At 40.4% G+C, this 25,397-nt stretch overlaps 1 protein-coding gene across 2 annotated transcripts in view; it reads right to left on the bottom strand.

Annotated features, from left to right (window-relative positions):
• Positions 1–731: 731 nt before the first annotated feature.
• Positions 732–25,397, bottom strand: part of LOC148014637 (beta-galactosidase 2-like) — an 80,770-nt gene continuing 56,104 nt past the window's right edge. Inside the window, exons 12-18 of one of the 2 annotated variants that reach the window (XM_087666719.1) lie at positions 20,220–20,329; positions 18,275–18,384; positions 4,664–4,774; positions 4,288–4,398; positions 2,995–3,206; positions 2,540–2,867; positions 732–2,033 (exon numbers count right to left, since the gene is read on the bottom strand). In XM_087666719.1, coding sequence (XP_087522845.1) covers positions 1,923–2,033; positions 2,540–2,867; positions 2,995–3,206; positions 4,288–4,398; positions 4,664–4,774; positions 18,275–18,384; positions 20,220–20,329 — 1,093 coding nt within the window. In that variant the 3' untranslated portion in view covers positions 732–1,922. The remainder of the gene's footprint in view (positions 2,034–2,539; positions 2,868–2,994; positions 3,207–4,287; positions 4,399–4,663; positions 4,775–18,274; positions 18,385–20,219; positions 20,330–25,397) is intronic. The other variant, XM_087666718.1, reaches the window with a different exon arrangement.

Below are 25,397 nucleotides of genomic sequence, written 5' to 3' on the forward strand. Positions count from 1 at the left end.
AAACTTATGTCCCTACAAAGGAAGTGCAATGCTTAGGAAAAACATGATTGGTTTTTCTTCTACCAAGGGAAAGACAATGAGCGCATCTAATCATGCAATTGTCATACATGATGTGTGATGGGGTAGCATAAACATATTTAGGGAATGTATATATCTAAGGTCATGTCATGCATGTTAGTAGTGGCAAGGTGGATGATTGTCCTAATTTAATGCCTTTGAACAGCTTTATTGGGATACCAACGTGATTTACTCACAATGGCCCATTAAAATTCTAATCTCACATCATAACCTCCTTAAAGCTCCACACCCACGTCACATCTCCAATGTTACAAACCCGAATTTGCTAAATTACTACCATCTCCAATATTGATGCTCTCCTAAAGTTGTAGGGTAAAGGGGCCAATAAAGTAGCACCCTCCAAAAGGAAAACACACCCCACCCCAATTGAGCGATAATTTTATGAGAAAGATGTGGCTTTTTCAACCACTTAATAATATAATATGAATTTTTTAAAATACAAATAAACTTAACTTAAGACTAACCATTGAACCATGTAAAATCTTTTTATATATTAGATTTTGTAAATCCCTAAAGCAATGCATCTTTGAGTGTCACTCTATTGTCCCCTCAATGTCCCTCTTTTATGAACCTTTCATTTATAACTTAGACTACTTGATAAAAATATCAAAATATCCCAATATTTTTTCTTTGAGCTCTATATAATATAAATAGTTTGACCATTAAAAAACATTTATGCAACTCAATTGGAAAAAAAAATTATAATGGAAGATTATTAGATGGCAATCTATTGTCCCCTTTACCCTAGTACTCCCTACTTGTCTTCTCTCTCCATAAATAGACTAGCACCCCCCAGACTTCCCTTGTCACCTGCAAGCTTGTAGCTTCACAGAGAACCACCCTCCTTGACATGCCAGTCTATCCCAGCTCTGTTGTCCTTGGTCAACAAGCTTAGCAGACCATGAAAAGCATCACATTGGCTATGTGAGAATCTGCAGGCAGACAAATCCATTGCGGCCAGTGCAAAGCCTCACCTTGACTCTGACGAGAAGAGCCTTGATCTTGAGAGCCTTGTAGATCAAGATCAGTTTTTAGTGTAGCTCTTCATCGCCATTAGTGGTTGGTGGTGCGCAAGTGGCTGCCTTCCCAGTTTGGCTATTGCCTTGTTTCAAGTAATGAGTCGAATTGACTTTGGTGAGGCATTCACTGCGTTCACCAATCGGTTGAACAGGGTTGATGGGATGGAAAATGTTGGAGGTCTACCATTCCTACTTCCAGTCGTATATGATATCATACGCCTGTTGTCATCTGCAATTTAGTGCCAGTCGGGTATACGAGATCGTGCATATCATGTGCGATTTCCCATCATCAACCGAGGCTCCATGAATGAAATCATCGGCATGGGAGCCCGACCTTGAGGCATCACAGGGAGGCTTTAAATTTGTTGTAAATGTTAAACCATAGTATCTTCATTACTCTGTGTATTCTGGGCACAAACGTTCAACCACAGTTTGGGGCATAATACTGTTGCTGTCTGATTCAGTTCATCGCACACGACTATAATACAATTTCCAGAGTTTGCGCAAGCACAAATTGTTGTGGACACTATGGAGATGAAAACCTCGTCAAAGAATGGATCAATTGCAATACTGATATCACAAGAATTGTTGCACATGGGGTTGCGTAGCACAACCACTCTTGTGAGTAACACCGACAAACCGCAGTAAATTAAAATGGCCAGAATTGTTTCTAAAAGGATATGCCTCGTACCAAGATTGCAAGACACTCATCACTAAGGGTGGGGCATACAACATTCTTTTGTGCAGCATGCTTACCCATCTTTGGTAGGTGAAGAGTTGTATGGTACACTGCCTTGATTTAAGAATAAGGGTTGTACAGCAGAATCACAAGCATTGAGCTTCTACTGCTAGTCTCTTCTTCTGTGTCGAACATGGATCTCCCCCAAACATTCTTGACGATACCTCTATTGAGCATTTTTCGCGGCCAATACAACGCTGTTCCAGCAAAAACACAGCAATCAATTCTAAAGGCCACATGAGGATGCAAATGCCCTGAACAAATAGCAGTGGTATGCCAAAATTATTTGTTCAAGCTTGTGATGCGATGCTGATGCTATTCACATATATCACTGGTATACACACGATGCTAATGCTCTGCACAAATTACAGATGCCTCAATTTCGTGCTAATGCTCTATCAAAATTACACGGGTACTTCGCATGATGCTACTAAACCACTCAAAACTCCACTATGCTATGCATATATATACCAATTACAGATGCCTCAATGTCATGCTAATGCTCTATCAAAATTACACTGGTACTTCACATGATGCTACTAAACCACTCAAAAGTCCACTATGCTTTGCATATATATGTATATACCAGTGGAAGAAACAACTAAGATGCTAATGAGCTGCATTCCAGTGGGGGTTCACATGATGCATGCACAGCAAAAATTACAGTGGCACTTTCAACACCAAGAAAGTTTTTGATGCCTACCTTTAGAAGCACGCTCAGAGAACTTGGAGCATGGCAGAGTCCCCGTTGGAAGTTTCCACATTGACCAGTTGGAGTTCCAAAACTTGCAAAGTTTATTGCTCTGATTCTTTGGCCTTTACCACACTCCAGGCTCATCTGTGGAAAACTTGTTTCTGGCAACATTGATGACCACTGATCCACAGGTGCAGGGTAGTCCTCACCAATAAAGCCACAAACTTTATCCACCACTCTTATTACTAATGAAATTGAGCTTGGATCTCCACCTACTTCTTCAAAAAGAACCAAAAGGTTATTCTTGGGTTTCAACCAAGATCGAGGCACATGGTACCTGTTAAAAGGGAAATCCAAAAGAAATATATTAAATTTCAACACAGTATTGATGCACTGATAGCGTCTGCCAAGAAACCAAGTGCAGAAAAGCATCAGATAATATGAAATGTTAGATCCAACCTTACCATTTTTGAGATGGTTGTCCACAGTTATACACACATTTGGTTGAATTGAAAACACCCTTGTAGTCACAGGCACCGGAGCAACTGTTGGAAGGGACCATGTAAGAGGGCCAGAACCTTCCAATGCTTTGTCCGTTAATCCATGCTTGCCCTTTGCCCATGCTACTGAGGTCTAGCGCCACAGGATCATCTCCATGTGGGGCATCAAAGAAGGTCTGTCCAAGATTAGCAAAACAAGTTTTCACAAACGGAAATTCCACAAGCTTGAAATAAGCAAAGAACTGGAATTCACTCAATTGAGCTCTTAAACTTCCATATACACACACATAATGAAAATCCTTAACCTCAACAAACATTTGAGACAGATTTGCTTCCCAGAGGCAAATGTAGGGAATGTGTTTCACATGCTTGAAATGTCAACACTTGGGAAAAAAGGGAATTGACTCCCAGTCTCAGCAGAGTTGATCTAAGGCGTGCAAAACAATAAGAGACAACACGAGCAATCCTCTTCACCCCGTGATAAGGGCTTAAGCCAACATTTAAAGTCCATTCATGTACTAAGATTGAGTTTTTGTCTGTTTTGGATGTCCTGAAATTCAAGCATTGGATCTTTAAGCTGTTCCATAAGAAGTTCAGGGATATAGCCTAGTGCCACATGGCATCTAATTGATGCTGTATGTAGTTACTTATTTGATTTGCTTTGAATATAATACGCATTACAAAAAAGGATCAATACTTCAATCCTTTGCCACCAGGGAGGAATCAGATGCCCTCATATTTTATTAGAGCAATGTCTCTCTTCCAATGGTGAAAGTTGCATATGGAGAAGCCCCTAGCATTATGAGACTATCACCTAAGGAGAAAAAAAATTAAGACATTTTGCGTAAGACGTTATCTCCTTAAAACACAACACGAGAGGAAAGGCCAAATAAAGCAACCCAAACCTCCTATTCGTGTATCACAACAGTAATAAGAGTTAAAAACAAAGGCATTCTTAATAAGTTACATGTCTTAAAACAGCCCTGGAGTAGACATATCTTAAATGGAGAGGCTTCAATTGTGCAGGTGCAGCTCTGGTATTTTGTGCACTAGCAATTGACCCATGATACAAATACTGAACCTTCAATGTCAAGGTTCAGTATTTGTTAAGTATTACTTACTTGTCAGTCCAATGTAATTTTTTTGATGCATCAATTTTTACAGTCAATGAAAACAGGAACATTACATCAGACAGACTTCTGAAAACTGATCATCAGGATTTTATGAGATGCAGAGTTACGAAATCAAGAGTATTACCTTATACCAAGCTAGAGTCTGATTCTTTGGAATAGCTGGAGCTGACGACCAGTCAACATTCCCCATTCCATTTATTGAATAAATTTTTAGGCTCTCTCCTCTGACTCCTACCTGAAACATAGGACAAATGTCTTGACAACTGAGATTGTGGTTGCCGAGCAACACAGAATAAACCAGAAGGAAACCTTAGACAAAAAATTATAATGGCCGTAGATCTTTTTGTCATTTTGATCAAGACTGGGTGGGCACCCATGAAGTTACATATACCAACTTCTATTCATAAGCACCAAGGCTTTACACTTAAAATTTAAAAATGCAGCTTTAGACTGAACAAGCATTTACCCTTACACCAATATTACAGCTCCCAAAAAGTCACCTGATGAATCCATTTTTCCGTAGATATATCCAGAGTTCCGTTATCAAAGCCCTCGATATACACAGAACCTACTATGCCTGTTGCAGTAAGATCATAGCCAGTTGCACCTGTCTGGAGATCCATTGAAGCTGTTAAATCCGATGAAGCAAGACCAAAATGTAAACTTTCAAAATGCAAAAATACCAGCAAAATGAAGTATGAACCTACAAAAGCTTCATGACCAAAATATACAAGCTAAAAGAAGAAAAATATCATGATATCATGAAAAGGATAAGAATGCGTCCATCAATTTCTCTTCTCGTCTCAACTAAAATCTGGCATTCCATTCCATTTTATGCAATTTAAATAATTTCTGTCATTGGAAAATCAAAGAGAAGTTCACAAATCTATGGAAATGCTGCATGGTAGCTAAATGATGCACAAATGATCTGCCGATTGGCAGATGCTTTTGCAGAGCAGATGCGATAACAATTTATCACAAAATAGCAAAGGAGGGCTTGAACTCGGAAGCACTGTCCCCACTGATACAAGAATAAGATGACAAATCATGGAGGATCATGTTGCCTCGTGAAATCTTCACAATGGCACAATTCAACTAGTGTTTAAAAAGCATGAAGAACACATTGCTACCAAATAACAGGTTTATGCTGAAGAAGAATGTCAAAACTCGGTCATGTTGAAATAAAGCATTTATCCAGAGTTTGGGTTCAGATTCATATATCCAAAATGCATGCACACAATGAGATCATGGTCAGGATGAACAAGTGTTATGTAGAAAATTTAAGGATATGAAGGAAAATTTTAAGTATTGATTGCTACCAAAAAACAGGTAAGCTGAAGAAGAATGTCAAAACTCAGTCCTGTTGATATAAGGAAATGAAGGAAAAATTTAAATATTGATTGCTACCAAATAGCAGGTATGCTGAAGAAGAATGTCAAAACTCAGTTATGTTGATATAAAGCATTTATCCAGAGTTTGGGACCTAGGTTCAGATTGACATGTCCAACGTGCATGCACAAAATGTGATCATGGTTGGCATGCACAACTGTACGTAAAAAATTTAAGGACGTGAAGGAAAATTTTAAGTATTGATGCTTGAACATGTATTTCGAGGATCTTGATAACAGTTGGTGTAAAAGCGACATCTCTGTGTAGAACAGAGAATAATCTTCAATGAAAAGCTCATGTAAAAATATGATTCAGTTCCATCTATCCAATGTCAGGAGATAACCTTCTGTTCTATAAGGTTTAGAGATCATGTTTCCAACTTATCCCAACCTTTTACTTAGTCAATGTAGATGCATAATTCATAGTACCCCAAAACGGTGTTTCGGACCTGTTTCCAAAAGGTCATGTTAGAAACATTTCTGAAACTCCAAAACATGTTTCAGCATTGATCTTTTCTTTTAGGGGGTTGAAAAAAAGTTTTTGTTTAGGGGGCAGAGGTCTTAAACATTACCCACCCATGTTTTCTGACCAACAGGGGATGCGTTTAGTTCTCAGCTTTCAATTCTAGCCTTCAAATTACACTTTTATTGTATGTGTTTGCATGCCTATTTCTCTTCATTAAAGCCATCTATAGTGAGAGAATGCAAGAAGCCACACAAAGATTTGCATAATAAAGAAGGTAGTACTAAATCTCAACTCTTGCTGGCAACCTATAGCTACTAAATAGCGACACAGAGACCTAAAACCCTCAACTTGACATAGTTCTTTTTATATAAGAGATGGAGACAAAAAAGAGATCAACACCAGATGAAGACAAGACTTGGAGTTTGGAGTAAATTTTGAGAAAGTGGTGTATGTGCACTGATATATTAAAGTATCTATATATGGATTTAATCCTAAAATCTGAAACTCCTCCCCCCATTTCCAAAACTAGCCAAAACTCTGAAACTCCATTTTTGTTGTTTCCGTTTCCCCTGTTTTTGAAACTCCCCCGTGCTATGGCATAATTACATTGGGTTGCCTTTCTTGTGTTCATAGTTTTACATGGAAACTCGTTTCCTGAAATAGGAAACTACCCGACATTTATTAAATATTTCCTATATAAGAAACCCATTTCTTATCTACCCAATTTTCAGAAAAAGAAAAATGGTAAGAATAGCAGTAGGTAACTAATAGAGCAGCTATTTAGCCTTGCCTAGAAAGAAACTTCCAAAGTTGGAAGTCTAGACTTTGTCTCAAGTTAAGTCTAGTACCTGCTATCAAAGCTCTAGTACTTACATCTTCGATGTTTGAACTTTGAAGTGAGTCACTAGCCAATACTTCCATTGCTATTTAGATCCTTGAACTAACATGATTGCTAGTTAATATGAAGCTTTGAAGTTGTCCTTTGAATGCCATGTCTTTATATCATGAGTGATGACCTGTTTGAAATGGTAATCATAGTGTTACTATTCCTTCAAATTTGGCATTGTTTGGACCTTTGTATAGTGGAAATTTTTTTCTTACTTATGTGGATAGTGGATGACTGTTTCTAAATGATAGGCCCAAAATTTTGGCTTTATTTGTAAAGAAACATTTTTAAAATGTTTCATAAAAACTAATGCTGCTGGAAACTTATAGGAAACTCATTTCCTACCAGATGTTTCTAAAACTCTTTGCTACTATGCTTGAATTTCTTCCAGCTTGCTCAATCCTTTGGCCAAAAGATTGTGCATGATAGTTTGCTTGCAACAAATATCCCATGATTTGGCACCTCTTCTACAGCTTGTGCAACAAACCAAGGTCTAGACCTAAAATGAAGTTTAATGCTGCAAAGCAACAAAGCCCAAAATATTCAGGAGTCCATCCCATTCCTTCGGTATAGTATGGTAAGAAGAATCCATCGATCTGCATGAAAATTCGATGCATATAGCCCTTGATAAGTAATCAATCGAATATACTTGCCCTAGACAGCCCCAAAAAACATTAACAATCAAATTGTTTTTTTGTTTTAGTTTTGATAGGAATCAAGTCCAACAAACTCTATTAAACAGGACCAAGAGAATATTGAGTCTTCATCCCATCATGATCCCAATATTTACTACTCAGTGTCCCCTCTCTTCTCTATGTTTTGATGTCCACACAGGTCTCTCAGCCTGCCTTCAATACCCCCTGCCTCAGCCATGACTACTGCAGCCCTTGTTGACTCCACCTACTGCTGCCACATCATCCCCGAACTGTTGACACTCGTTGCCGCCCAAAACACAGCTCCTACATCCCTCTTCAACTATTCCAACCATCACAACTGCTGCCTATCATCCTCACACTACTGTCCTGCATCAAAATCCAATTGTTTTCTGCCGAACTGTTCTAGACTACCCACATTGTTAACCCACATAATTAGGCCTTGATTTAATACATTTTAATCGGCTCTCAAACAGCCCCAAAACAGTATTTCAATCAATTATTTAAGACAACATAAGATGAAAGGCACTTCAGGTAAAAAAGACTCTATAAACACAGTCAGTGTATGACCATCCCTTTATCCATAACCCTAATCCTAATATTCTATAAATGGTGCTGTCCACTTTTAGTCAGTAGATTGCAGCCACTCTCCACACCCTCTTGCTGGTGTTGAGCTAAAAAATGCATTATAAACTGATTACGTCTTTATTTCAGACACAAAACTCAAATTAACCAAGTTTCATTAAACGATGCACGGTCCTTCAAACATCACACTGGAGGGATCTTCAAACATAGTACATCCTATCCCTTTAGGTCCTCTGCTTTTACACATCCAAGTAGTGGAGATGCACCAATGGTGGGGGTTTTTCCCCCAACCCAACCATCCATGGGGACCTATATGCACAATATCCCATCCACACATCTCCAACCCCACCGTGTTCTCCCATTTCTTAGGTGGCCACACAATTTGCCAACATGGCAATACCTAGTGGGCCTTCTTATACCTTTTCGGCATGGGGACCAACCACAAGTCAATCACCTCTTTTGGGACACACCTCTAGTCACCATGCGAGGCACTTTGATGCCTGGTGTAGCACCTTGTTACCCTCTTTTCTATCCTATGCCACCCACCTATACCCCTCCTCATCAAGCCATTCATTCATCTGCATTGACCAAGCATGTGTTTATGGATAAGACTCATTTTAACGAGTCTAACTTCACCACTTGGTCAAATTTAATGCAACATGTTTTGAATTCTCAAGGATTGTGGAAACTTTTTCAGGGGCAGTAACCCCAACCTCACCCCCGATGGTTATCATATGAGGTAGTTCGCTATTGAAAGAGCAAAAATACCATAGCTATACCCAATTTGATGCAAGGTCTTATGCCCAGATTTCACACCCGACTACAACACTTCGACCTTGCCTCTAAGCATTGGGCGCATCTAGTCAACCGCTATGCTACTTGCAATCATACCCAATGAACCAACCTAACTATGAGCTCCAAGAGTTCAATATCATTGAGAAGGCTGATTTGACTATCAAGGTAACAGAGTATCGACGATTGATCGTTGAATTCACCACCACTAGCTTACCCAAGTCAATTGATGATTAAGGCACTTTGTTCATGAATAAAGAGATTTCAATTTTACCCAACACCTCATCTCATAGTCCCAACGTCCCACCCTCAACTAGTTTTAAGTGTTAACTATTGTGGTATCCTCGGCTATTTGATCAATTTCATAAGAAACCTCAATATGCAAAGGGAGCCTTGACTTTCCAAAATGTGAATCAAGGTGGTGGAGAGAAGTGCATCAAGACTAAATCGAGTAGTGAGGACCAAAGTAACCCCCCCCTAGGATTGAAATTGAGTTGGCAAAATGTTCCCAAAAAGAATAGGTACCATCAACATTGCCAAAAGGCTAGCCATTTTAATAACAAATGTTGATCAAAGACCAAGGACAATCCGCCCAAGACTAGACCCTCTTTCCCACCTACAAGCTCAAGCACATAAGGAGAGGGCACTTCAGCTCCACCTCCACAGTCAAGAGGGGGCCATCCTCCTCAGCAAGGTAGATCCACTACTCTCATGGTGGCAGATCCAAGGGGCTATGTGATTGATCCACCAATGCCACTATTTTGGACTTAGGTCCTTAGGCGCTCATTGTCTCCCTTGAGGATAGACTTGGAGAGTTCCCATCTCTATCTAAGTTTCCCTCTACATCAAGTGTAGAGCCAGAAACAGTTGAGCCCACTACTTCAAGAGATCTTCCGATCCAACCGATCATGAAGCCTTCCCCCAATTCAAATGTCGGTGACACTAACCACAAACCTAGCAAACCTCCCACTTGTATATCGATTGATTCTTGCAAGACACACTCTAGCCTAGCTTCTCTCTTCTGCCACACATTCCTACCCTTACTATCCTACATCTTTAGCATATTGATCTTTTGATAATGGAACCCTCTCAAAACCCAACATATTGTACTTACAAGCACTTTTCATTAAATTCGACATATACGGGTTTTATGGTCTTACTGTTAGCCTGCCTTGTTTCTATATGTCAATCTATCATCTCCTGGTTAAGAGCTCCATCAAAGTCTAATGGAGACATAGGAGCTCTGACAGTTTTGTGTGCATTTCTTGTCAGTTTCCAGCCCCGAGATGGCTATGTCAGCATTGTGCTTGCTCCAGAGTGCAAGGTCAGCATGATCGTTGACACATCAGCATTTTCGCATTTTCTAGCTGCTACCGACTGCAATTAATATAGGTCAACCAGATTTTTTGTGGCCCCAAATGGCTGGTCAGCTAGATTTTCTTGTTTTCAGCTATTTATAGCTGACTTGGGGGCTGGGCAGATTCACTCTTCTTTTGCTTCACAGGTGCTCCATTAGGTGGCTGCAGTCTTCTCGTGTGGCGTGGACAGCAAGCTACATACTCTCTGTCACCGTAACTGTCTCGATCACCGTCAGTGTTGCTGTAATCATTATTCAGCCTGATCCAATGCCCTCACTAACACCTTGGGCTGTGCAAGACTAATCATTTCTCTGCTTTGCATTCAACATTCTTCTTCTATCAATGCAAATTTCTTTCCTTCATCTCTTGCTATCTTTCTCTCCGTATTTGTGATTCTCTTATATTGTGCACTCTCACATGGTATCATTGCCAAAGTGTGTGCAAGATTGATCATTCCTCTCCTTTGTATTCAGCATTCTTCTTCTATTAGTGCAAATTTATTTCCTTCATCTCTTGCTGTCTTTCTCTCTCTTTCTCTCCATGTTCGTGATTCTCTTCCATTGCACACTCACATGATATCATCGCCAAAGTGAGGACACAGAGGTACCCCATCAAGGGAAGACCCCCCAAGCTAAGAACACAAATTTTCAGCCATATGCTCCTTCCTAGAAGCACAAATTTTCTGCATATGATTACTCCATGCGACTCATGCGAGACATCTACAATCTTTCCTTCATGGAGATGTAGCTGATTTCCATCTTTTGGGACAACAACAAAATGCAGATTTTTGCGGGTGTTTGCAAGTGTTGAAGATGTCTTATCACCAATTCAATGGCTTTGATGACTCTAACAAGGAGATTTCTCATTAATCCCCTAACAAGCAGCATGACCATCATGAGAATGGAGGTCTCCGAGCCCTCTTGTGCTGCATCACCATTCCCATCACCACTCTCCTTCTCCTCCTCCCTCTCTCCATGTTTCCCATGGAGGCCATTCTCCTGGCTTTAAACTGCCTCACATGGCACCTTCTCTCTTCTTTACCCAAAGAGGATTGATTCAATGGTTCCAACTATTCCCTTTCGTCATGTAAGGTGGAATGCGTACTTGACACCTTTGATCACGGGAGTTTGTTACCCTACCTATTCCTTGCCCCATGGAGGATCCCCGTGTGGGAACAACAATGGATCGTGTGACCCTCTAAGATCGACTCAATTCTTGAGCCCGATCCTTCCTTTTCACGAGCTTACAGGATTCTATCCTAGTGCATGTTTGTAGGTTGAAGACAATGGTGGAAGTATGGTCGAAGCTTGTATATTTGTATCATAAAAAGATGTTTGCCCATAGGATCTCTCTTGAGAAGAAACTTCGGATGCTCAATGTTGATGAACGCCCCCCCCCCCCCCCCCCCCTTCCATGAAGGATCACATCAACAAACTAAAGGACATGAGGGATGACCTTGCATCCCTCCAAAGAACTACCTCTTCAAAGCATATGGCAATGACTCTCTTGACTCAATTACCATCTCCAAAGTTCGATGTGTTATACACTAACCTTCTAACATCTAGGACATGAGAGACTCTTCTTTGGTAGGAGCTTGCCCCACTAGTCTTGGAGCATGACCAGCGGCTCAAAGAGATTAGTGCCAGTGGATCCAGCTCCACAAAGGCTTTTATAGCAAGTTTGAGAGGAGGGAAGCAAAAGGTGAAGCCAAAGGCAAAGAAACAAGAGGATAAAAAAGAGGACATGAAGGATACGAAGTAGCCCAAGTGCCCATAGTGTGGGAAGGGCACTCATTCGAAGGAGAAATATTAGCAGAAGTACCCTCCATTTGAAGCCCAAGGAGGGATCTAAGGATTCGAAGGCTACCCCAACTGCCACCGAGTCTATCCTCTATATTTGTTCGAGGAGGAGGATACAGCTCTTGCTTCCTTTTCTACAAAGAAGCCTTGGCACATGGACAACGTGTTGAGAAATCCATTTCCATAGTTCACATTGTTCACTTTTCCCTCTCCATTTTGGGGTTCTGCACGATGGACAGCCCCAAAAAAGGGACTCGTGGCCCATTTCTGGGTGCCACCCTAGACAATTGGGCGCCCTCATTTTAGGCACCATCCTAGACTGAGTTTGCCTATTTTTAGGCTCCTTTTGGCATTCTATCAATCACCCCATCTTTCTCTCTCCACCATCTCTCTATCTTCTCTCCTTCCACCATCTTCATCCTCTACTGCCAAGCACAAGTTCCCATCACCTTGGGGTGCATTTATGGTGAGTCCTCCTTTGCAAGTGACCTCCCTCCACACATGGCGACAGCTCCTCCACACATGGCAATAGTCTTTCCATAGCTAGCGCTCCTCCTCCACAACCTAGCATCAATCTTCTACCACTTAGCATTGGCATCACTCCACCTACGCTTGGCTACTTGGAGGTGCTCTCCACCCTTCAGGCGTCACTCCACCTACGCTTGGCTACTTGGAGGTGTTCTCTCCACTTGGCGTCTCCATCATCAGCTTGGCGTTAGTTTTCCAAGCTCCACACACTTGAGTTTTCAAGCCTCACTCCACCTACGCTTGGCTACTTGGAGGTGTTCTCTCCACTTGGCGTCTCCATCATCAGCTTGGCGTCAGTTTTCCAAGCTCCACACACTTGAGTTTTGGTTCATGGTTGCTCCCCTCTTACAAGGCGTCACACCTCCAGCTAGGGTCATCATCATTAGAGGCTGTCTTCATTACATTTTCAGCTTTTGACCCCTCATCCTCTTCTTGGCATCACTCCCAGCAACAACTCGCAACAGTCATCATGCCTATGTTTGCAAATTCAGAGACTTCATGTGGTCTCCTTGCTCCAAGCACCACTCTTCATCCTGCATTTGCAAATTCAAAGGCTCCTCACCCTTCGACGACAGTCTCCCGTCTCCCGGATCCAAGCGACACATCATCATCTTTGCATTGGCAGACTGTGAGGCCTCTTCGGCAATCTCCCTCCTCCAACACATCGTTTGAGCTATGGCTCCCTTGTATTCAGCTATGTTTCACTTAGCATGATTCATCTTTCATCAACTTCTATGTTTCTCTTCCCTATCAGTGTTTGCCATATGCACATTGTGTTTCTCCCCACCAACCCTACTGTCTCTCTGGTTTCTTGGTCATTTTAACGAGGGCTTCTTCCCATATGACTTTCCAACATGATTGGCTTTAGCACGTGTTCTAGAGGAATATCCGTCATCATTGCTAACAACTCTTCCATACCCATTCATGGAGTGGGGATCATTTCCTTGTTTTCGAATCGGCAAAACTCTTCAATCAAAGTTCTCTATGTACCAAATTTGGGATTCAACCTATTGTTTGTTCTTGGTCTTACATAGCTAGGTATCCACGTATTCACACAAGATCCAATATCTATGGAGGATGCTCCTAGAAGTGCAATTCTTTGGATAGTTGCACACGAGGGTGGACTTTATATGCTCATAGCCCTTGCAGCAAGAACCTCCCATAAGCTAGGATTGCTTTGACATGCCCGATATGGGCATCTCAACTTTGATACTATTAGGCAGGCTTCAAGGAAGAAGATAGTGGAGGGACTTCCAGAACTCCTTCCCATTCACACTCTTTGCTTCAACTACTTAAGGGACAATTAGCATAGGCAGGCCCATCCACAAGTTCCTTCAGGGAGGGCTTCAACACCACTTGATTTGGTTCACACCAACCTTTATGGACCCATGGGCACTAACTCCCTTCGAAAGGCCAAGTATCTTATGCTTATTGTTGATGATTTCAAATGTTATGTATGGCCCTACTTCTTGGAGTACAAGAGCAATGCCTGCTCTTAACTTCTACAAGGTATTTGTGAAAAACACACACCTTTCAAGGTTCAAGATATAGGAGCAAACCACGACAATGAGTTTTATTCTAATGTGTTTTCTTAGTTTTAAAGGGATCACAATATTCAGGTGGAGTATATCCATTTGAACAAACCATTTGAGAACTATGTGGCAGAGTGTGCCAATCGGGCCATGCTAGCAATGGCCCAATCGATGCTGAAGCATAGGAGTTTACCTCACCCCTCACCCCAAAGGACATGAGGTAGTGGCTATAGCGGTTCATATCCAGAACAAGGCCCCTACTTTAGCATTGAAGGATATGACTCCCTATGAGACTTTCTTCAGTAAGAAGCCTTCCAAGTCCCTCTTTTGCATCTTTGTGTGTGATGCATATGTCCATATGCGCAAGAAGAAACAAGGGAGCAAACTCGACTCCAAGTGAAAGAAGCTTATCTTCGTGGGCTACATCACAACCATGAAAGGCTATCAACTCTATAACCCATAGATGTGATCTTCAATGAGACCGCAGCCTCCAAAGATCCTATTAACGGTTCTTCTATTGCAAGTGGTTCTTCATCATCAACTAACCCCCCCCCCCCTCCCCCCAACCATCTGCCCCTCCCCTTCCTTCTTCATCTCTGACTCCTCCACCTCCTTCCTCTACTACCCGATCTCCCTCTCCTTCTCCCTTTCGACCCTTGACACCTCCCTTTTCTACCTTGTCATCGAGTTTCCTACCCCTTCTTCACCTCCTTAGATTCCTCCAGTGGGGATTGAGTCGTCATAGAGGGAATCTTCTTCATCGGATGAGGGGGATTTACCTTCTCTTCGTAAGGGGAAGTCCCTTTTACAAACCAGTGCATTGCAAGTATGGGAGACTACTCGGTCTCCTTCGCAACAGCAAGATGAGTCTATCACCATTTCTAGGTGGTATCTGCAGCTCATGCAGAAGTCAAGAATTACTCATTTTCGTGAGACAACTATTGACCCACGCAAATTCACCAGGATTCAAGCCCAACGAGATAGTTCACTATGTGTAAACTATGCTTTGATGTCATAGATTCTTTAAGATAATGAGCCTAATATAGTCCTACTATAGTTGATGAGGCAACTACACACGGGGTATGGCACAATGCTATACAGGGTAAGCTCGATTCTATTGAGTAGAATCAAACTCGAGAGTCAATTCGACATCTGAAAAAGCAAAAGGTAATTGGTGTTGAAGTAGTCTCTAAGACTAAGAACCCACAGCTCATGCAGAAGTCAAGAATTACTCATTTTCCTGAGACAACTATTGACCCACGCAAATTCACTAGGATTCAAGCCCAACGAGATAATTCACTATGTGTGAACTATACTTTGATGTGATAGATTCTTTAAGATAATGAGCCTACTATAGTTTTACTATAGTTGATGAGGCAACTACACACCAGGTATGGCACAATGCTATATAGGGTAAGCTCAATTCTATTGAGTAGAACCAAACTCGAGAGTCAATTCGACATTTGAAAAAGCAAAAGGTAATTGGTGTTGAAGTGGTCTCTAAGACTAAGAATATGGTAGATGAATCCTTAGACAAGTATAAGGCTAGGCTTATCGCCAAGGGATTTTCTCAAAAGAACAACATTGGATTACTTTGAGACTTTTGCATCTACAACTAAAATATCCACTATTCAAGCTACATTGGCTCTTGTTGTCATGAGGACATGTATTTTTGAAACCTCAGTTAACATGTGGATTAATTTTTAATCACATGGCTAAGTAAATGTTACACACGTGAGATATAACTAGGATTAGAGTAAATTTACAAGACCGAGACCCGAGAAAATCATGCAATGTCAAAGGCAAAAGTTACTATAAGTTATACTGCATAAGTAGTTAGTAGTTTCTGGTGCCAGTTGTTGGCCTAGGTCATTCATTTGGCCATAAGTATCAGTTTTTGATGATACTACAAAAGTGGTGTTTAATGGTACCTAACGCCAATCTAATGGTTAGAGATAGTGCAAAGACTCTCGGAAATGAAAGTTGCGTAGCCAATTTAATTATTGGCCAATCATATTTTTTTTTAGGGCACCGAAATAATTATTAGATGAATTTTCAATATTTAAAGATTGAAAATTAATATTCAATTGTGGATAATGTTAGAAAAACCATTTGGAAAGGCTGCCACTTGTCAAAAATGCCCATGCAAGACTAAAAAACGTCTTTAAAGACTTGATAGAGGCATTTTAGTATATTCAGCCTGCAAGAGAGGAAGAAGATATTGTTGGACTGATTTGTAGCCATTGGAGGACCTTCAAAGGCAACCAGGGGCAAAAGAAGACCAATCAACAGCAACTGAAAACATCTACAGGCTTTTGAGATAAGGCAACAGCAGTAAATGATTGATTTTTCTTCAGTTTTTTACATCTACAAGCTGTTGAGACAAGGCAGTAGCAATAAATGATAGATTTTCTTTAGTTCTTCGCGAAGAAAGTCTGAATTTTCTCTCTCCTTAACATTCTTTCATGTCCCAACCTTGCTCTGAAGATTGCAACATTGAGATCGCTGAAGGCTAAGAAATTTCAAATTTCCCTATTGTAAACCCTCATCTATAGAGCAGAAATTAGGGTTTAGTAGCAACCTTCGGAAGCATGCCAAAAATTGGAAGCTCCAAAACTTGGATTCAACAGGGCTCAAGCTGTTTTTAATCAAATTCAAGTGGAGGGACCAGCAAATCAATGAATTTGGGGCATTTTCTATCTCCATTAAAGCGGATGAATACCAATTGACTGCCCGAACCAAAGAGCAAATCAGATTGAAGATTTGTTGATCATTTTGGACAGCAAGGGGAGTTGAAATACCAAAACAGATTGGAAAAATCCCATTGTACATCAACTTCTTCTTCAATTAAGTTAAATAAATACTAAAAGGGGCACCAGTTTTTGGGCCAACGTCCATTGTCCAAGATTGTAAGTTAATTTGCATTTCTCAGTTTTGTGATAAATGTTACTGTTGTGACTAAGTTGTAATTAGGAAATTACCACCCATCCACAGAAGGAAGGCTGGTTTCACTTGCAGTCAATCACCACTAGCATGTTTAGCTCTGAAGTAATAAAAATCCAACAGACTTAGGCTGCAACCATCCTCCAAGATTGAGAATCGTTGCCTCTAGGATTTTGAACAATGAGCTTGAGTAGCAAAGATCTCTACACTCTCTTGATCCATTAAACCTCCAAACCCCCCCCCCCCCCCCCCCCCCGGCCCAACAAAAAGAAAGTTCTTTGAAAGACGAGGTCCCATGCAGCCTTAGCTTTGCTTGGAGTCCCATTTTGTTCCTTGTGATCTCTTCACCGAACCACGATTGACAGAAGGCAAAAAGTATTATGCCATATAGTTTCAAGCAAGAACCGGTTAGTAACAACCATTTTCCATTCTAAGGAGAGTCTAATTATGCTCAAACAGAGAAACTTCTGTCCAATGCTCATTAAAAGGTTGGCTCACCATTCAATCCCGACATGGCCTTCTAAATTATGGATTCAGGTAAAGTGGTGGTATCCACTGTGGCTGCTCAAATCACAAGCACAGAAAATGATGTGGCTTATGCCAATTTATAAGGGCATCCGATGATCTGCAGAAAATATCCATGTGCTGCTACAAAAGCTATAAAACTGCTCATTGGCATCCATAATGGGAAGTGTGATCCCTTCAATGCCAATTTGTCTATCCATTAGGAAAGAACCACTAATCTCCACCACAAAAAGGCAAAGAAAAGAACAAGGGAGCAACCCTGCCCAACATATCTCTACAAGCAAAGTCTCAGCCTTCTCACACTACTAAAAAGGACCTGACTATGAGCTGAAGTGAAGAGTACAGAGCTGCCATCCCTTCCACTCATAATCACATACAACCAGAAAAATACGAGGAATATATTTTTTCACGTAATGTTTAATTCATCAATATTTTAATGACATCTAACCTTACTTCACACCTTTTATTTAAATGGATATCTCTTTAAAATCTTAATATACCAGAAAAACCAGTGTAAAGTTAAATAAGAACTAGGACTGCTATAGACGTAAAAGCTACTAACAAATGTTTTTACATTTACTGAGGTGCAGGAAGGAAGAACAAAACATTGTATCAAGTAGAGGATTATTTCCAATCCTACAAGACAATATTAGTACCTGCAATCCAACTGTCATGCTTAAAATAGCAATTTCGTTACTGCCAGCTAGAAGTTTTATTGGTTGTATAACCTGCACATTGGGACTGCCCCATTGACCTTGTGCACTTGCTTTAAAAAGGAACAAGAGGAAGAACAACAAGCATAATTAGTGTTTTTTTCAATAGCAACAAAACTGCTCACATATTCATTAAAAAGAAATTCACTATGGGCTTAACTTTTATTAAGTGCAATGTAAACAAACCATAATATTCCCCTTGTTCTTGCCTAGATGAATAATTAAAAGCATTTAGAATGCCATCACGAGGCTAGTAGAAAAACTAATCTGGCTGGTTGTAATACTATACCATGTGGGGATCCCAAAGTGAAAGAAGGTGCCAGAGTCCCGACTATGTAAGGATACCTCTCACCTCTTGCTTGTGCAATCTACATCACCTTGCAGTCTCTCCCATCTGGTTCTCACAAAATGAATGATCCCAGTCCATATACAAGTGAGGGTTTCTATAGTAGAGATCTATCACAAAAGGTTGGGAAATACAGTGCCTGAACCAGTGCAATGTAGTAGCAGGGATCAGCTTGATCATGCTCATTTGACTCATTAACCAGCCACCTCTGATTCCCTACAGCATTTGTCTCTGAACGTCTTTAGAGAGTTCTGTGAATAAGAACCAATCTCCAACATTGCTAGCAATCTTTGACAAAAATCGTCCTCCAAGGAAGATGGATTTTTGTTATGAAGTATGTTCACTGAGGAATATGACTTGACTATTGAGAGAAGTAAATGCCCATACTCCAATCATCTGGGTCTTTGAAATAAACACAAGGAAATGGGTGCCTAATGATAGTGGCAACAAATCTGACCTCAAGTCTAGAAATCAGTGAGTGTAACATGACGAGTTCCAAAAATCATAGGGATGCCAGGATTAGGACATCTCCTTGGAAATGGGTCAAAGAAGGAACTTTATCCTGTTTCAGCCTCTGTATTGCTTTTGTTGCCCCTTTTCTGTGTTGGGTTTGACTCACGCCTACGCTCATAGAGGAGTGTCGATGATCTGCGGTAGGACACTCGGGCACTTTTTACTCTTCTATTTTATGTGCTTATGCTACATAGTTCAGGCACTTATCCTATTTGACACCTTTTGGGTGTGAACGCACATTAACTACCCTAAGGTTTAAGGGTTGTGCTTTGTACTTTCATTACTCTTTGGTAATCGCATTGGGAGTCGTGCTGTGTCTTCTCTCTCACACTCTCGTCACTCTCAACTGTGTACTCTTAGTTGAGCTTCGATCCTCCATCACTCACATTTGGTATCAAAGCTAGGATTCAGCTCAGATTCAGCTCGGTCCATCTTAGCCTCTCTGCAGACTCATTTGATCTAGCCTACACTTGCTCTAGCCTACACCACCGCTTGTTGCAGCTCCTGAAGTCTAAAGCTCCCCCGTCCTGTCCAGCTAAGCCTCACCAACAACCAGCGCTTGGCCTGGCCTGGCCTGCGCCTTGTGCAGCCTGGGTGCCGCCTGCCCCAACTCCTCTAGCCTCAACACCATAGCCTAGGCACCGCCTGCCCTAGCTCCTCCAACTTGTCAGCCTACCATGGCTTCTCTAGTGTTCACATCTTCTAGCAGCCTTTTTGCAAGTTTGATCGCTTCTCTACAGAAGTCCTAAACTTGTCCATATCTTCCCTCCCATTCTTGGTTCCTTCATCACTCTAATAATGTATCCGGACATAAGGAGTTTAAAATGTAGCAAATTTTCCTATTACAGTTTATACAATCCCAATCTATGACCCTATGTTAATGTTGCACTGTAAGTTTTGTATCCTTTAAAATTACATCAACAACCTTCTTTGAATATCTCACGCTATAGGAGTGAAGACAAAATGCATTTTCTAAAATGCTTCCCTGTTTGATTACCATATGAGCCAGCATTTTACTGAAATCCTTACCTATTAATTCACCATTTATGAAAATATGAGCTGCGTCTCTGATGGAATCTATCATCAGCACAGGATCGGTATCATTTTCTAGAAATGATTCATTTTCAGAGACCTGCAATCTGTTCCCAGAAAAAGACCAAAAACATACATTTAGCTTTTTGAACCTAGGAAACTACTCACAGATAGAAACATCCATTGTTATCAGAACAGTGACACCACAACCTCATGCAAAGCATAATTCAACTTTCACAATAAACAACTGCATTCCAATGATAAAAACTGGGCTAGTATCTTCACAAGATAGGATAACAACAGGACTTAAAATTAAGCTACGTGAAATCTGTGATTTTGTGGTGCCCTTAACCCTCAGGAACTAGAACAGAACAGAGAAAAAATAAATATAGTTCATAAAATCCTTGTAGTGATTGTAAGTGCAAGCTGGTTATAAGTTGCTCTCATTTCATCATGCCCATGGCCCTCTGGAACTGGACCAGACAGACAAAGTAACATTCCAAAATGAAATGTGAGCTGGTTATCAAAAGCCCAGTGTTCCTTTTTCTGGTATCAAAGTATTCTGATAGATATCAATGTAGCAAGTGATTGAATGCTCTAGATTGGTGCAGCCAAGTAACCTCAAAAGCATCTCCTTAAAAATATCACACTGAGGTCTATCCAATCCTTGGGTGAGAAGGCTATCTGAGAGAGATTGTGGCAGAGATCTTGTAAAGTAAGTATAGCCATCACAAACAGTAGCCTCAATGATTGCCAAATTGCAAAGTTGCCATATTGTCTAGATGTGCACCCAAGAAAGGAAAGTGGACTGTGGCATGAGACTCCAGTCTAACAAGGATCCAAAAAGCTAGAACAAGTAGCCAAATCTAAATTATGAAAACTGAGTCTAACAGAGGAAGGACCCCAATGAGTAAGTTCCTACAAATGTGAAAAGCTCCTAAAAATGTATGGATTGTTCTCATTTCTCAGTTAAAGCACAGCATTTATGGCAAGTAGCATGGGTAATCCTTGGGTCAACAAGCATAGAACCTGAAGAAAGAACAGCAAACATACACCTCCATGAAAAGAGCTGCTCCTTAAATGGCATCCCATTGGCCCAATCCTAAAAACTCAGATACTATGTGGCTGCTCATAAGGGCTCCATGTCATTAGAATTCTGATTGGGGTTCATTTCAGCCACCACTTGCATTATTGGCAATATTACACATGCTATTTTGTCCTATGTGCAAAATTTTCAACATAGTTGATTCTAGAGCCCTTACTATCTATTTTACATTGTGCAACATAGCACAATTTGGTTTTCTACATATTTTCCTCTATACATGCAACTTTTGCATCAAGTGCAATCAATGACCATGGTTGGCAACAATGATATATTCCATATGTTAGCTATTGAAGACAAGTTGGATGGAACCAACTATCCTTGTGGGTTTATTCAATGTGTCACAAGGATGTGAAATTGTGATGCTTTGCTTAGCATTGATTAAGTGTTAATCAAATGTGCAAATGTGAGGTGCACATGGGATGTGCAAGTAAGTTATTTCACAATGACAAGTCAAGGACCCCACCATATCAGTTGATGCCAAAGGCAAAAGGACAAATTTTGGCGTCGATAATTTTATTAGCCATTAATGTCAATGGTGGCATTACGAACTAGACATTAATTGAGTAATTAATTAATTAATTAATTAATGCCATTCCAAGGACTAACAAATGCTCAAGAATACTTGGATGACAAATTAGCCTAGCCAATCTAATTGTTGGTAGGTATAGTTTATTTTCTAAGCAAGGTTCAATATTTATTTTTTTTTCATTTACGTGGGCTGAAAAGTGTTGAAAAATGCATTTAGAAGGTTGCTACTTCGCAAAACTTGCTCATGCAGATAAGGGAAAGGTTATTAGAGGCTGTTGGAGCCTCATTCTAATATTTCAGAGGTTGGGAGAGGAAGAGAGAGAACTATTGTTACAATTTTCCAGCCATTTGTGATCAACCCAGTCATTGAAGGTTGTCAAAGAGCTGGCCCCAACTGATTAGGAGGCGATTGGAGGCATGTGATAGTCCATGTAGGCTATCTATAGGCAATTGACAACAATTTTGGTGCCCATAAGGGCAAGGTACTGCATATGAGGCTCCTATTGATGGTGGGCTGCAGTCAATTAGCCATTTACAACAAGGCAACATTAAATTTCAGCCAATTTTGGCAATGAAACTTTGAAATTTCTCTCTCTCCACCTTCGTCTCCATTCTCTCAACCAATTCTCAGTTTCCCTCAAGAGATCTCGACCAAATTTCATCCCAAGAGGGTGCAATTGAAAATTTTCTCTTACTAAATCCTAATTTACAACAAAAATTAGGGCTTAGTAGCCACCCTAGTAAGAGTGCTCTGAAATTGGGGCCTAGTACTTGAAATTCAGCAATTGACATTCAAATATTTAAGAGAATTTTTAGAGGCCAACCAAGAAACATTAAGTTTAGGGCAAATTTTATCTTCCAAGGAGCAAGGCCAATCCCCAAGCAAACTAAGGGGCATTTTAGTTTGAAGGCTTGCTGGTTGTTATGAACAACAAGATGTATTATTCAATGTATTAGTTCAATGCTCAATACATTTAATCCTAGAGCACCACCACCACCTACTCCTAAGCAAATCCATTGGGATGGCAGAGATGCACAAACTCATGCTTTAATTGCATTGTTTGTTTAATTATTAATGTTAAATGTACCATGATCCCACACATTCACTCATGTAAGACAACTAAAAATGCTTAGAATATACTTGCTCATTTGTATGAAGAAAGAAATGAGACACATGTTACTTGTAAGCAATCAAAGAGAGACAATATCGATAAAGGTGACTCCGTTAACAATTTTTGAACAAAGATAAAATATCTTAAGGACCAATTAGATAAGAGAACTTAAGGACGAATTGATTGTTGTAGAGGAGATTGTGCTAGATAATTGATTTCTATGCGCTATTCTCAATGGTCTTCCTAATGTTTATCAAAGTTTTGCATCTACTGTTTGTTTAATCATGAAAGACAATCCAAATGCTTTGTCATTCGATGAGTTGGTTTTTGTTTTGCTACAAGAAGAATGTACAAGTCCATTATGCGTGTTGCAGATCAAGAGTTTTGCAACTACTCTTTGTTTAATCATGAAAGCCAACCCAAATGCTTTATCATTTGATGAGTTGGTTTTGTTTTGCTACAAGAAGAATGTACAAGTCCATTATGCATCTTGCAAATCAAGCTTTTGCGCCTAGTCAAAAAAGTCAAAGAAAAGTTACTTTTTTTCCTAGTAAGCAAAAATCTACAAATGGTGTTCAAACAAAGACGGTGTCGTGATGCTATGCGAACAGAGTGTGAAAAAGCACGAAATGTATCATCATCCGACTTCTTATTAATCAAGAGAGTCAATGTGATCTAAGTCATTAGTATTAGTGTGAGTTGCATGGATTATCCAAAAATACTAGATTTTTGGATAATTTTAGCCTATTTTTTATATTATTTATTATAAAAATCTGAAAAAGTTAGAAAAGCTTCTAGAATAGGATGGCATGCAAAAAGCAAGCCAGTTATGGGTTTTTCATAAAAAAGACAAATTGACAAAATCGCGCGCATCGCGATCGCTATTGACAGGCTGAAAACTGCAGTTTGAACTGGAAGAGGAAAAGGAAGTGATCTGGGAGATTCGTGAGCAGATGTCCTGTAGCTTTATCCCCCTTTCGGAGCCAACGGAGCCATCAAATTTGGGTTCCAAGCAGCAAAGAAGAAGCTGAAATTTTGATGCACGTTTTGTTCTACAAAGAAACTCCAGGAGATCTAATGCTTGGAGATTGCTTCTAAGTAGTGCCAGAATTACAGTTTCTTTCAATACATATTGATTCAATTCATTGTGCTTTGTCGGAGATCTAATGCTTGGAGATTGCTTCTAAGTAGTGCCAGAATTACAGTTTCTTTCAATACATATTGATTCAATTCATTGTGCTTTGTCTTTGTCGTGTTTACCTCTTGTCTATTCTCTTTATCTTCTCTTCCATCTCCTATCTCTACTTCCTTCTATCTCTGATCCCCGGTGGACTCAACCTTTCAACAAAAACCCCTCCAGCATTGGTGATGAATCCAACGTAAAAGGTCGTAAGAAGAAGAAAGATAAGATAGGAGAACCTTCGAACATAATCTCTAGTGATATTTTGCAACAATTGGTGCAAAATATGAATATACTTATGCAGGTACGACAACAACAACAGGATACATGCTTTACATGCAACTGAAAAGAGAAAGGTCACTAATAGTGAAATGTCTCATGCAGGGCAAGACATTCGTGGCATAACTGGTTGGGAATCACCGGTAGATGCATATTCAATGTATGCATATTTAGCAAAGGTACAAACACGGATGCACTTGTAGAAGAAAAACGAAAAAGAGATAAAGATAATGCAAGGACATCTAAAAGAATGACAAGAAGAAATGTGGATCAACCTAAAGCTACAAATCAGCCACCTCTCGAGTATTGTGCTAGGAAATGCACTTAGCCACTTAAACAGCCCCAAAACATGCTTATTTTAGGCTTATTTTAGCCAAAACCCTAAAACGGGGAGCGGATCGAGAAAGTTAAGTGGGAGAGGATCTAGAACCCTAATTTTCTATAAATTGGCAGCCAATCCTCCACTCTTTTACAATCTCATTTTTGCAAGTTTCATGTGTTACCAACTTGCTACCTACACCCCCGGTCACGGAGGACATCTCAGTCCTTGCTGTCCATCACTGTTCCCTACAGTTTAGCGACTATTTCCAGCCCTCCACATGCTGATTGCTACTGTTTCTGCCTGGCGACTAACTGTTATTCATCTGCACTGCTGTCGTACAGCCTCCCACGCCAGCAAACTGCTGCATTTGCAAGCTCCAGCTGCCGCCCTGACAATTTTCTCTCCTGTCTGCAATCGCTACAGTCTTTCTCTCTCCTGCAGACTGTCTTGCCTACGTTTTCAATCTTTCTCTCTCTTGCAGGCTCTGTTTTTAGTCTTTCTCTCTCCTAAAGGTTGTCATGCCTACGTTTTTAGTCTTTCTCTTTTCTGCAAGCTCCGTTTTTAGTCTTTCTCTCTCCTTACTGCTGTCTGCATCAGATCCAACTTCTCACTGTTGCATTTGCTGGCGTTTGACATACAAAGGCTGCCT

Source organism: Lygodium microphyllum, chromosome 25, assembly GCF_053477565.2.
Source record: "Lygodium microphyllum isolate KBCC chromosome 25, Lygodium_microphyllum_v1.1.10, whole genome shotgun sequence".
Taxonomy (NCBI): Eukaryota; Viridiplantae; Streptophyta; class Polypodiopsida; order Schizaeales; family Lygodiaceae; genus Lygodium; species Lygodium microphyllum.